Raw genomic sequence first — 14,228 nt, 5'->3', positions numbered from 1 at the left:
GACTACCTGGGGGAAGTTGTATGTCTCTAGGAAGCAGAGAAGGGGCAACCATGTGCTGTAGCAGCCCATACTCACAGAATCTGCAGGATGGGTACATTAGCCTGGAAAAGAAGATCCATTAGAAGAAGATTAACAAAACAAAAGGGATTTCTTAAAAAAAGAAAAAGGGTATTAGAAGCAAATAAAGTATGGAACGAAAAGAAAAAATGACTATACACATTGAGATTTTAAAAAGTAATAAAAATTTCAATATAGAGAGAATTCTTATCTTATTCAAGTTGTTCCAGAAAATAGAAAAGAAGTAAAAGTTGATCTCTCTTTCTGAGGTTAGAATAATCCTGATTCTAAAACCAAATAAGGATAACAGAAGAAAAAAGTTTCATTTCACATTTGAATGTAGATGCACAAAAATAGTAGCTAATGGAATCCAGTTGTATAAGTACCCAGAGGTCACTGGGTGCAGCCAAAAGTTCCAGCCCTAATCACTTGGTCTTTCCGGTGACCAGTCCCATCCTGAGGCTGTCTGGGGGTCCCACTCTAAGTTACCTCATTAGCATAAACTCAGGTATGATCAAAAGAGCCTTGTTGTGGGGCCTGCCCTGTGGCCAAGTTGTTAAGCCCACCTGCTCTGCTTAGGCAGCCCAGGGTTCGGATCCTGGGCACAGACTTACACACTGCTCATCAAGCCATGCTATGGCGGCGTCCCACATAGAAGAATTAGAATGACTTACAACTAGGATATAAAACAATGTACTGGGGTTTCGGGGAGAAAAAAACCAAAAGAGGAAGACTGGCAACAGATGTTAGCTCAGGACCAATCTAAAAAAACCAAAAAACCAAAACTTGTTACATTACAAAAAAAATAGACTTGTTATGAATAACAAAAGATACTCCTATCACTTTGCAAATTCCAAAGGTTTAGGAGTTCTGTGCCAAGAACCAGGGACAGAGACCAAATATATTTCTTATTATAACACACCACTACTTCTTACCCTCATCTGATTGTCATGTATACGTCTGTGGACAAACTTTCTACAGTGTCCATAAACTTAGTCCTGTGTACTGAGTCCTGACTTAGCAGTCCAATAGCATTGGTTCAATTTCTGGCTTTGAACAAAGCTGTGTGATCCCATGTAAGTGATTTAATCTCTTGGATGCTCATTTCCTTATCTCTAAAATGGAGATACCAATTCCTGCCTCTGAGTTTTGTGCTAAATATTAAATTGAGTTGTTGTCACGTTTTTGTATAGTGCATGATCCATTGTAGCTGCAGCCAACTCTTTCATCAAATGTCAACATACTCGATGCCTGGGCGTGTCTTTCACAATATGCTTTGTTGTGTTCATGATAGATCCTTTTGAATATAACTATCAGGATGTGTGCAGTCACCCAGTAGCTATGTAGTGTAAATCATTTTCTCAGGCTATTGATGAATATTCTTCATGTGGCAGCCTTGTTAAAATAAAGATAAGACAAATTACATCAATTTCTTTTTCCAGTCAACCAACTCTGTCATTAGATATTCAGAGAATAGATAAATCAGACAGAACAGTTTTTATTGTAAAGCTGTGTTGGTTATTACTCAGTAATCTGTTGTTTAAAAATGTTTGTTGATTGATTTGGTGAGTACCGTTTCCAGTGTAATATTATTTATAGACAGGATGCAATTCACCTAGTTACATTTATTTTGTTTTAAGGAGCCTCACCCTGGATTATTTTCTTAGCCAAATTATTATGTGATTTCTTCAGATACATATGGAACTACTTCTAAAATGTCAATATGAATTTATATTTATAGAATGTTTGGTAAGTAAAAACTATTTTACTATGTTTTTTATATTTCAAACTTAAGCACCTTAATAGAAATAAAACTACTTTTTCAAAGTCTTCTTAATCTGTTCCAAACACTACTAGGAGGAAAACATGTATTTCTATCTTTGTAATCAAGGTGTGCTACTGACTGGTGTTCTTTGTATCATCTTACACTTTGCCAAGCGGCTAGGTAGTCTTCTGTAATTCTTAAAAGTCTATGCAAGCAGGCATATCTTCAATTTATGCATTATGACCACTGAATAATCAACTCCTTCAGTAATCTTATTAGTAGGAAAAGTGCAGGGCACATAACCTTTCTGTGGGAGATTTCATCTTCAGTTTTTTGAAGACGGCCATGGCATTCTAGATCCCATCCCACTTGATCTTCTCACAATATGACACTGCTGTTCTTCCACTGAGTGGTGGCAGTCTATGTTCCCTCCCCTTGAACACAAACAAATCTCTGTATTTGCCTTGACTCACAGAATCTGGTGGAAGCGAGCATGTGATGTAAGAGGCAATATGGCTTCCACCTGCTTTTCTCTGTCTCTGGCTGAGCTTGCCTTTGGAACCCAGCTGCCATGTTGTGAGGAAACCCAAACCACATGGAGAGACCACACAGAAGCATTCCAACTGACAGCCTCAGCCAAAGTTCCAGCTAACAGCCAACATCAACCATTAGACGAGCCTTCAGATCAGAGCTACCCATAGAAGTTTCTGTGATCATGGACATTTTTTATGTTTGTGCTGTCTAATATGGTAGCTTACTACCATCTGAGGCTACTGAGCAATTGTAACATAGTTAGTGTGAATGAGGAAGTGAATTTTAAATTATTTAACTTTAGTTAACTTTAAATAACTACATGTGGCTAATGGCTGCCACATTGGACAGTTTAGTTTCACTTGGTTGTCAATCCTCAGCCTTTGAGTCTTTCAGCTGAGACAACAGACATGGAGCAGAAAAAGCCACCTCCACTGTGCCCTCTCCATACTCCTAACTCTTGTGAGCCATGAGACATAAGTAATTATTGTTGGTTTAAGCTCCTCAGTTTTGGGATAACTTGTTACACAGCAATCAATAATGAATACACTCTTTCTACTGTTTGTTTGTTGTATGCAGCAAATAAAAATGCACATGTCTCTCCCATCTTTTAAAAATCCTCTAGCTATGGTTACGTATCTCTTCTCTTCACAGCCAGGTTTCTTGAATGAGTCATCTACACTTACCATCCTCACTCACAGCTTATTCACTAGTCAACACCCACTAGGCTCTGGATAGAAATGAGGTGACAGCGACATTAGTTCAGCTATATTTCTCCTACTAGGAAAATGCAAGACTTCAGCATTCCACCCTGTCTTCATGTTCTCCCCTATTTATTTCTGAGCAAAGCCCACACTGGCAGAAAAAGCCCCCTCTCCTGGCTGAGAAATTGCAGAAAAACACATCTTTTTTGAGTGGACTAGAAAAAGACACCCCTTTTAGAAAAAGGCACTCCTTCCTGAGGGCTAATGCAGTCCTCAGCCAGGGTCCACGGCTTGGCAAGTGCAGTTCAGCCCTCACTTGCTCCCGTCAGGCGTCCTTGCACAGGGCACCAGCTGCATAGGCTGTACAACTGCACACAGTAGCTGTGTTTCTGAGATGCTCAGAGCTTTTGCACAGGCCTCCATCGACATTCCTTTCATGGTCCCTTGAGGATGCCTGGGATCCATGAAGCCTCTGGAAGGTGGCATCTTGTGAAACACCCTGGATGTGGACACCCTTTCCAGTGCTCCCCAAATTGCAGAACGCTTGGGATCCTAAAATGGAGCTGCTTCCCCACTTCTCCACATGCTAAAGCTAAGCCACGATTTTCAATGAAATGGGGAGAATGGCCTGTCTGCCCTGCTGTGTGGCATGAAGGCGACCATGAAAACTGCTCTTTCAGCTGCGTCTCTGTCTACTTCTCTCCGCAGGGTTCAGAACAAATCACAGGGTATGACTGGGGCCAAGAAACAATGCAGCCCTCTCCACGTACCCCCTTTCCTTTCTCTGCTCACCTCCCAGCATCAACGTGCCAATCTCCCTTCCACAATCCCCTTTTTCCCTTCATGAAACTAGGCTGCCCGCCAGTCCTCAAGCGTCGTCAGGGGATCCAAAGGAACTTGATGATACCAAAGTGAGGAAAACTCCCAAGTGCTATTTTTGCCCAAATTAGCCAGACATCTGGGTGGAGAGTGTGGTTTAGGGTTTCAATTTCCTAGAACATGCTACCTCTATTACAAAAGTGAGGACATATTTCCATGACACTAGGTTTCTAGAAGTGGGATAGATTATCTACTTTCTCCATTGGGAAAACACAAGTTCCCTCCATGCGAGGCTGAGGAAATGTCTGCTTGTGCTCTGAAAGGCTGTTTTCACAGCCCCAGAAGGCCTGAGACATGGCAAACGATGTTATATCCAACGACATCCAAAGATTAAATGAGGTACATCAGGAAGCGTCTATTTGCAGCTCACATTGGGGTATGTGGTTCAATATGTGATACATTCCGGTCCACTAAGAAAAGCCAATTTATAATGAGGGGCTCTAATTAGTTTGCAAGATCCCAAAGTATTACTAATTATGTTACTGTATTATTGTAGTAAAAGTATTGCTAATTATTGTAACTGAATCCAAATTTTTCCAATGAAGTACACCACATGTTTTTTCCCCCTACTAATGAACTTTGGAACACGAAATTAATAAATACATTAATTGTTAATCAGGCAATAAGCTCTTGCATTTTTGGTCTAGGTTGAATAAATTCGGTGGAATTAAATAGACTAGAGTTTTGCAACAGAAAAGGAAATGCTATTTTTCCCAAGATGACGTTCTTGGCTATCACTGTCAAATTATTGTCTGATAGGAAAAAATTGCAGGAATGATTGAATGTACATTTAATGGATTTTTGTTTTTCAGCATTAACTCCCACAAGTTCTTCTCAAAAGCTTTCTGAAGTAGAGCAATTTCCTTTCCAATTTGACTAAAACATACAGGCCTCAAAAATGATATCAATGTTTACTAAAATTCAACATTTTTAAGAAAATATTTTAATAATACGTACTTTATGGATAATTTTATACTTAAAATCAAATGTGTCTGGATTTTCTCTAGGTCCTCCGATATAAATGTAGCATAGTAGAAAATTATGTTTAGAGCATTAATTTTGACAGTTCAAGAAACTGGCCAGCTAGACGGAATTATCAATCATAACCTGGACGTGGAGTCTTCAATGGAAAAAAGTTAGAAGGAATTCCCTTTGCTGGTTTCCCCCTTGGGACATCTGGGTGTGGTTTATTTTCTTCTCTGACTGGGACAAAGATATGCAGGAAAATCTTCTTTTACAATTAAAATTCCTTGTTCTTACAAACAAGCTTAAGGAGGAAAAAAAAAGAAAAGTGCCAGATCAAGCCCAACTTAATCGTTTGCTTATACTGGTGTATATATTGGATTTTTTCCAGGTTAACAAAAATAAAACCACAGGAAAGATATATGCAGTAGTATATTTAAGCTACTGGCTCACACACATTTTAATGGCTGAAAGTATATAAAAAATACGGAGGCGGAAGAAAAAACAGTAAGCAGTTATGAAACATAACAAGGTTTGTTATTCTTTATTACTTTAAAGGAAGCTAGAACCTGATAACAATATGCCACATATGGTTCAGAACCAAACGAGAGCTGCTTAGTTATTTATTTTGCATTTGTTCTTTTCAGGAAGTGAAAAAAACAGCTTTATTGGCACTTGAGTTTATTTTCAATTAGAATCCTCACAAATCAGAAAACATCTCATAAAACAGTGAAGATGGAAAAAATGTTATGCAGAAAAAACTTTAAGTCAGCTTGTTTTCTATAGTGGTTTGGATTGTGTGATCGATTTTATCAGGCCACCTGAAAAAATAATTCAACCTCTGCATTAACCTTTAGGATAATACATAATAGTGTCTTGTCCTATGATGGAAGTAAGAGGAAAAATTTATACTCGCTTAGTTTTGAGCACTGAAAACACTTTCCCCTCCCCGCCAATTCTGCCATTTGCTCATGTCCCACATGAATAAAAGGATGCTGCTTAGAAACCGGGGCCTTGCTGCCATTGTATTTTTCTAATTAAAATTCACAGTATTAAACACAGTTGAGTACATCCATGCATACATGACATACCGTTATCACATACCGGAAGCTCCAATCAATGGCACTGAGCGCAGGCTCATTTCATAACATCATTAAGATTCATTGTACGCTGCGGTTCAGAAAGGCTTTGTCAAAGCAGATAATAACGGCCTGTCAGAAACACGCAAACAGAAATTTATATTAAATTGTCCTTTCCCTCCTTTTTTAGTATGGGAATCTAGTTGCATTCCCAGTAGATGGGTTCAGAGCTTCACTTAAAAGGCTTCTAGGTTCTTAAGATTGCAAAATATTACCAAAATAGAGTGTAAAAAAAAAATTAAGTAAAAAATGTTTGAGTAACTAGGTGGGGTACAGTAATCAAGCATGATGACTGTATCAAAACAAAAGAAGGTATAGCTCAGGAGGGTGAAGGTGGCAGAACCCATGAGTCACAAGGCGGAGTGTATGATTTGGAACAAGTCACAGAAAAGCACTGCTTTCTTTTCCTTAAGAACCTTTGTTACTCTTTATGTTATAATCTCAGAAAAGAAAGCCCTCTCATTAAGACAGTTTTTTCTTTTATTTCCTGCTGAGTGAAGAGGCCTGGGGAGACAAACTTTAGATGCTGGCTTCCTGAGTGTAGCTGTAAGGCTGACGCGATCTGGAGATTCGACGGTGAGAAGTGACTTCCTCAGACTCGATACTTTTCCTTGCCGTGTTCACTGATCACGCATATGTGCTACAACAGGAAAGGATTTAAATGCTTCAGTTTCTTAACAAAATATGAGGTGCAGAAAATGTGATGCAGCAATAATAGCTTGGTTATTGTTCTTGTACTTGGTTGTACTTGTTCATTTAAATATATATGTATGCATTTATATGTGTATGTGCATACATTTGAACACATGCACATATATGTATGTAAAATCTAAAGAGATCCATTCAAATGCTTAACAAAAGTTTCCTCGTTGTTTCAGTTTTGAGTTCTTTTCTGAATTTGGCTCCCTAGGTCTGTAACAATGAGAAATGCTGAGGGGGCAGTATGGTTAGCCATGGTGGAGACAGAAATGTCCTACCGGTACAATTACAACCTCAAGGGCGAATGGAGAACTATGGTAAACACAATATTGACTCTTACCCGACCCCTGTCGGGTAGCAAGAAATGAGTCAGGAATATTTTGATTGCAAGCGACAGAAACGGAGTCAGGCTAACATAAGCAAAAAAGCGGGGGTTATTGGAAGGATACTGGGGTAGCTCACAGAAGCGAAGGAAGAGCTGAGCAACGAAGCAACTGGAAAGCAGGAACGGGGTAAGTCCAGACGTCAGTCCCTGGTGCTTGTGGGTGCTGTCTCTGGGGCACTGCGATTACAGGGGCTAAGCCCCAAAACCTTTGGTCTCTGTGACTTTTGTTTTTAGTTTCTAATTCTTAAGAGAGAGAGAGAGAGACTGATTGGTCCGCTTTGGGTAAGATGCCTACCTCTGGGTCATTCAGCATTTGTCAGGGTCACACAGCTGGGGGTCTATACTGGGGGTCCATGTCTATATGTTGAAACTATCTCCCCCAAAGGGCGATAGTTATGAGCTGCATGCCACTGTCATTGGTACCTGCTAGATTTCAAGCACTGACACAAAACAGTTTATAGAACATCGATTATTATTATGTTTGGGTGGGCATAGTCAGTGACTATGGGGAAAAATCAATATCAAGCCATAATTCTGGTTTTGCTTCCTTATTTCTTTACTACAAAAAAGATACTCATAATTGCTTCCATTGCCCTAATACCTTTGCAGAGTAGTGGTGGGAATTGAGATTATGAATGCAAAGTGCCCAGAATATTCTTGAGACAGAAGATACTCAATAAGCAGCAGCTATCATTACTACTATCTCAATAATTGGTTAAATTTATGTCACTGTTAAGTTCTTGTGAAAAGGGAGTAGGGATCGGCACGCGAGACTTACATTCAGATCTCGGAAGTATTCATTGTAGCCCAAGGCGTAACCCACCACAAATAAGTCTGGAATCTCAAATCCAGCATCTGAGTAGGGAGACAGAAAAAAAAGAAACGAAATGTAGATAACACAAGTATAAAGCCACCACATGCTATTGTTGGCACTTAAACTGGGAGGACCTTGCATTTAGGTAGGAGCAAGCGAGAAAAGTGGTAACCAATGTATAGGATGAGTCCAATAGAACCTGGACCAGAGGAGACAAGACAAACAAGCAAACACACAGTGAAGAATGGCTGCGTTCCTGCTATATAGACAGCACTGAGAAAGGGCTCTGGCAACCCAGGAGATAACAAGAAGTATGCACTCGTTAGTCATGTAGCCCTCTGGTTCCAAACCAAGAAGCATCCCACGACATAATGCCAAAGGAAATGCTTTGAAAAGCACAAGGCACAGTTCACACAGAACATATTACAAGACGGCAATATGTGAGCAGGTGCACAGGCTGTTGCAACAAGGAAGCCATCCTCCCACTGGACTCAGTGTCCTCGGCTGGATAAAGGGCTGGAAAGCGAAACCTGGCCAATAAGATGAAAGGAAATGGGATTGCTCGGCTTGAGGAAGAGAATCCTAAGGGTTATTCTAATGCTAGTCTTTGAGTCTACAGTGCAGATGATCTTAATTAGGTCTTTATCTCTGTTGAGGGCAGAATGAGAGGAAACGGATTTAAATGCAGTATGAGATACTTAGGTCAAGCAAAAGAAGAATTTATTGAAAAGGATCTTTCAGGAACAGACAATAACTGTTCTTCTTCAGAGGTCTTGAAACAGGATAAATGTGCCTATAGTCCAATGATTTTTCAAATTCTTTCCAGTTTTTTAGAATCTACGTTTTAGTTTTTTTATTTAAAGATTAGCACCTGAGCTAACATCTGTTGTCAATCTTCTTTTTTTCTCCCTCTCTTCTTCTTCTCCCCAACTCCCCCCTCCCCCCCCCAGTACATAGTTGTGGGTCTCTCTGGTTGTGCTATGTGGGACGCTGCCTCAGCATGGCCTGATGAATGGTGCCATGTCCGCATTCAGGATCCAAACGAGCAAAACCCTGGGCTGCTGAAGGAGAGTGTCTGAACTTAACCACTCGGCCATGGGGCCGGCCCCTATGTTAGTTTTTTACGGTATTGCAGATGAGAGATGTACTTGCTTACTTTTATGAAACTATACTTTGGTACAGCCAATGGACATACAGCATGGAGAAAATTATCTCCATGGAGACTGCTTACCACCATTTCGATCCCTATGACCAACGATGCTTTCACATGGAGAAACCAACTGGTTGCTGCTCACAGTATGTACTAGAGGTGTGGGACTTATTTTCTAGGGGATTGCATTATGTGTCACTGTTAAGGAGCCCATTTAATCCCTCCAAACTGCAGGTTCTTGAGAAAAATATTCAAAGAGGAGATGCAAGAACAGAAGAAAAGATGGCGGAGTGTATAAAAGATGTCATTGAGCATATCGGAAAGGGTCAATTATGGGAAAGGAACAAAAAGTTCAAAGCCTCAGAAATCCAGAGAGAAAGAAGAAACAGAGATTCTGAGCCAGCTAAAAGAATCTTAGTAAATGCCAGGAAACCCTGGTTGTAACAATGACAATGATTTTACAGTGAGCAATGCAATCCTTACAAGAGGCGTGGCAAGTCAGCCTGGCAAAGCCTTCAGTGCTGTCATGGTATCAAAGAAGGACGATGGGTCAGTGGGACAGGAGACCAGTCAGGGATCAGAGAGCCTATCTCTAGCTGGTGAGTGGGTGCAGTTCCTACACTCACAGTTGCAATTCTAGATGTTACTTACAGGTGGAATGAAAGAGTAAGAGCAGCAAGTGGAGCAGACTGCTTGGGTTCAATGCTGACTCTACACTTACAGCTAGGTGAACTTGACAAGCTATTTCACCTTGTTGTGTTCGATTTCCTCATCTGCAAAATGGATGTAACAACAGCACCCACCTTAGGGGAATGTTGTGAGGATTAAATGTGTTAATGTCTGTGTAGCTCTTAGAACAGTGTCAGATACCTCGTAATCTCTTACTAGCGTCAGCTGCTATTATTTTATTAATGTTGTTGCTATCAATGACACAAGAAATTTGTAATTAGTTGGATATGTCTGAAGCGAATGTCTTTCAACTACAAAGTTTTATCTATACACCAATCTTACATTAATTATTTCCTTAGAAGACTTCTATTTACAAAGCTTGTCCAGCCTTACCTACATCCTGAATATACTCCCCAAGTCAGGAACTGCACACAAACACACTATTGGGTCTATCCGCCCAGAACTGACATTCTCTAGATTGAATACATCCAGCAGAGAATGAAACTTGTTTTTAGAATAAAGAGTCACTGGCACATGACCCATCCATAGCATGCTTCTCTGGCAGTAATGTTTGTTCAGCTTGCTGATGAGAATTGTAGCCAAATTATCCCAGAGACCTTAGAGCAAATGTAAGTTATAAAAATCAAGCTGAAGTCTGCGTATGCAAGGGAAAAAAAATTGCCTCCAGTGTTAGACTAATAAGTAATCAAGCTGCTTGTTCATCCTTTCTGGCATTAGAACTATTCACATTATGAGGAGGAGGCAGGAGAGCGCCCTAGCTGAGGCCAGGCCTCCAGAACACTCGTCTGGAGGCAAGTGTGAAGAAGGGATCTAGAGCTATTTGCTCTGCTAATTCTCCGTGTTGTTGAACTTCTGTTTGGAGGTGGTGGGGAGATGTCTGGGATTTCCCCTTCTGCGTGCTAAAATTCAGGCTTGCTGAAGGTCAGCATTGCGCATTGTCTGGTACCAGTTCCCGGAGATAGTATGAGAGTCCCTCCAAACCTTTACAGGGCCTCTCCATGTCTGATTGGAGGGGACAGTGGCCAAGGCAGGAATCCTGTGCATCGGAGCCAGTCTACTGGGTCGGGTCTCCCTCTACCCTAACATTCTAATAGGTTTCACGAAACCTATTAGCTGAGATCTTCGGAGTTAAGGTGCTATGGAAAACCTAAAAATAAAAATATCCAATGCACCCAACAAAGATGCAAATTAGAAAATTAAAAACCCTCATTGTAAAGGGTCCTATCTTCCCTTGGAAGGCTGGGGAGACCACAGGGAATTGGTGGGACTATCAAACCTTTATAACTTCTGCTATAAAGGGCACACAGGAATTTCTTAAACACAAAACAACACCATCAGCCAACCAACCAACAAATGAAAAGCGAAAACACTTACAGTCAGGTCTAAAGCCATCACTTCCAGGTGTTCTCTTCACCAACAAACTACCATTAAAAAAAAAAAGAGAAAGCTTTAGTGATCCAGATAACATTTCTGTGAACTGCAAATAGAATCAAACATCATTAAAGTATGTATTTAACATATGTATTTTTTTCCCTTGAGCAAATTCATGCTCCTGCTCCTGTAGCACCACATCAGGGATTCTGGATAAAAGGAAGGGAGGGGCGTGCCCTGGCACCTGGGCTCAGCCAGCTGCTCCTGGAAACAGCTAATGGAGGCATCATAAAGAGGGGCTCAGACACACAGCAAAGCATGTCCTCTTCCCTGTCATGTCTCTCCTGCTAGCAGTCAAATGGGCTATGTGTTCAGTGCGGCTAACCCACAACACCCCAGGGCAAAGGGTCACTGGTTTGGAATAGACCCTACTCTTTGGAAGCAGCATCCTATGTTAGCATCCCTCGTGGGCTTGTCCAGAAAGACAGAAACAACGATGATGTGAATGTCCGACTCACCTGGCTACCTTAATCATGTTGGGCTTGTATTTCTCTATGCTGCTGAGCAATGCTTTCATGGTCCTCCCAGTTCCAACAAGATCCTTCACAAAGAGGACAGACAAATTCAACCAAATGCATTTGGGCAGCATAATGGACTTTTCATCCAGACAGATGATTATGTTCTTTATTAATAATGCATCATAATTAGAATTGCCATCAAATTGGAGTCAAAATGGGAGGAGGAGTTGGTTATATTTTTAGACAGGTGCTTCTTTCTGGAAGCTGGGTTTGGGGGAATATATTGGTGAATATTTCCTCCTTGAATCCTTGAGCTGTGTTGAAAGGCTAAATTCGGCCTTTAGAGAGCACGTGGGACTCCTCGCTGAGTACATTTGGACTCATGCACGCACATTCAAGGACTAAATTTGGCCCTGAGGTTATGTAACACAATATGGGACACATGAATTTTCATGGACATGGGATGTACATCTGAATGCACTGAATGGATAAACACCTCCCCCTTGCCCTCCCCACTCAATAGGGGATTCTATGGCTGGGAAGTGAGATGTGTCTGGGCGGCAGCTGGTGACAGCCCGTGAATTCTGAGGGTGCACGGCTGGAGTGAGCTGAGGTTCATCTCTGCTGACGAGCTGCTGCACAATCAGAGGAGAATGGGCCGCAGAAATTTATTGTCCTTGGGACAGAAATCAGCTGTCAGGAGCTGATTTTCAGAACAACAGGTCTGAATTTAGCCTGGGTTGGGCAATTCATTTGGCTAGGGCGTCTACATCATGGGTTATGTCTGAGCCAGAAGAACTGCAGATACACACGGCATACACAGTCAATTGTGTAACAAAAGCTTGAAAACAGCTCTCCTGAATTTTTGCCAGCTGATAAGACAGACGTGCTCCTGAACGAAACATAGCCATTTGCTGTGTTAATCCACTGCAGCCATAGGGTCCTTTCTTCCTTTCTTTTCTTCTTTCTTTGTTTTCTTTCCTTCTTTCTTTCTCTATTTTTCTTTCTTTTAATAGAAAAACTAATTAAATTAAATCATAGCTTTCCTTTAGATTGCATTTTTAAATTAATTGTATTTATGATTTGGATGCTGAAGGTGGAATTGCTCAAAGTCGTTAGGGGTCATCAGCAAGAACACTGAATTAAGGATGAAGAGAGTTCTAACCTTGGTTTTATCATTAAATAAATTTGGTTCCATGTGCAAGTTTCCTCTTCTGTAAAAATGTCGATTCACAAATAAGTATAAGAATCAACTTAGACACGCGTGAAATTAGATATAAAAAAGGATAAGGTACCACACAAGTATTATTGCAAAGCTTTCTTTCTAAGTTATTTCAAGTCAGTGATTCTAGTTGTCTCCTGTTCAGTAAGTTTGGAGACTCATGCACACAGTGGGAATTCAATAAATCCTTGGCCAATTTGATAACAAGTTCTATATTTCAAAAAACTCACTGTTAGATTCTTTCAATTTCCAAATGTGGGTAAGGAAGGGTCAACTTACCTTAACAATGAGGACATTCTGAAATTAAAGAAAACAAACAACCCAATTATTTAGAATATAATGCAAATCTGGCTTACAAGATAAACACACATTTTGCTTATAGTTAGAATTTTGCAATTCACTTAGCTTGTCCTTCCCCATCCATCTAACCCAAATGCTCAGAGGTAATCTAGGTATTATTCCAGATTCACTTTAACAGTCTCTCTGGAATTACTTGGTGCTGCCATGTTGGTATCTATATTCAGGTTAGGAGCAGGCTTATTTTAGACCCTGTTAACTGCCTGAAGAGCTATGCATAGAGCCATCCCACCTCCATAATTCTGACAAGTGCCCCCACGCAGCCTTCTTTGGGATGCAAAGCTTACTGAGAGTTTATCAGAAAAACAAGCCAAAATCAACTGCATCGCTAATGAAGACAGAGCTCTGTAGGAGGATCATGTATTCAGCTGGGACAGCCCTATTCCTGCATAGCCACGAAAATCACTGGGGATTCTGTATTTACTCTCTGATTTTCAACCCTGAGGAAGGGAGTGGGCTAGAGAGAGGGCTGAAAGAGGCCTGGTTTATATTTTTGGTGAAATGGTTATGTCCCTTGCCACGTGCTCTCAAGATTTTCATCCATGTCCCCCCTAAGAACACTGATGATGCTTCATTTTAATTTCTTAGTTGATTGCTGTCTTCTCCACTAGACTATAAATTCCATGAGACTGGGAATCAGGTACGTCTTGCTCACTACTGTTTTCTCAGTCTCCAGCATCAATAACTGCATATAGATGCTCAGTAATTATTTGTTGAATGAAGGAATAATAACTGATTATCCTCATTAATGAGTTAAAATCAAGCACTTAAATGGATTAGTTACATGTCAATACTATCCCACCAATTTAAAATCGGTGTTAAATTAAGACTGTGTTAATATGCCGTTCCAATTAACTAAATAGTGTGAATATTCCCTCAATGTAACAGTGTCTTTCTTTAGATGACCTTTCATTGATCCCTAGGATTCAGATAATACTTTAAAAACTGGATCAAGCCTTACACCTTAGGTATCTTAGTGTCTAA

General features: G+C 40.5%; 1 protein-coding gene across 1 annotated transcript in view; it reads right to left on the bottom strand.

Moving 5' to 3' along the window:
* Window positions 1-5,417: 5,417 nt before the first annotated feature.
* PRTFDC1 (phosphoribosyl transferase domain containing 1) overlaps window positions 5,418-14,228 on the bottom strand; it is an 83,527-nt gene continuing 74,716 nt past the window's right edge. Inside the window, exons 5-9 of the mRNA XM_023632392.2 lie at window positions 13,167-13,184; window positions 11,666-11,748; window positions 11,151-11,197; window positions 7,901-7,977; window positions 5,418-6,678 (exon numbers count right to left, since the gene is read on the bottom strand). Of these exons, the coding sequence (XP_023488160.2) occupies window positions 6,631-6,678; window positions 7,901-7,977; window positions 11,151-11,197; window positions 11,666-11,748; window positions 13,167-13,184 (273 nt within the window). The 3' untranslated portion in view covers window positions 5,418-6,630. The remainder of the gene's footprint in view (window positions 6,679-7,900; window positions 7,978-11,150; window positions 11,198-11,665; window positions 11,749-13,166; window positions 13,185-14,228) is intronic.

This window comes from Equus caballus, chromosome 29 (assembly GCF_041296265.1).
Source record: "Equus caballus isolate H_3958 breed thoroughbred chromosome 29, TB-T2T, whole genome shotgun sequence".
NCBI classification, from domain to species: Eukaryota; Metazoa; Chordata; class Mammalia; order Perissodactyla; family Equidae; genus Equus; species Equus caballus.
The sequence above is the reverse complement of the archived record's forward strand: the minus strand, read 5'-3'. Positions and strand labels throughout refer to the sequence as shown.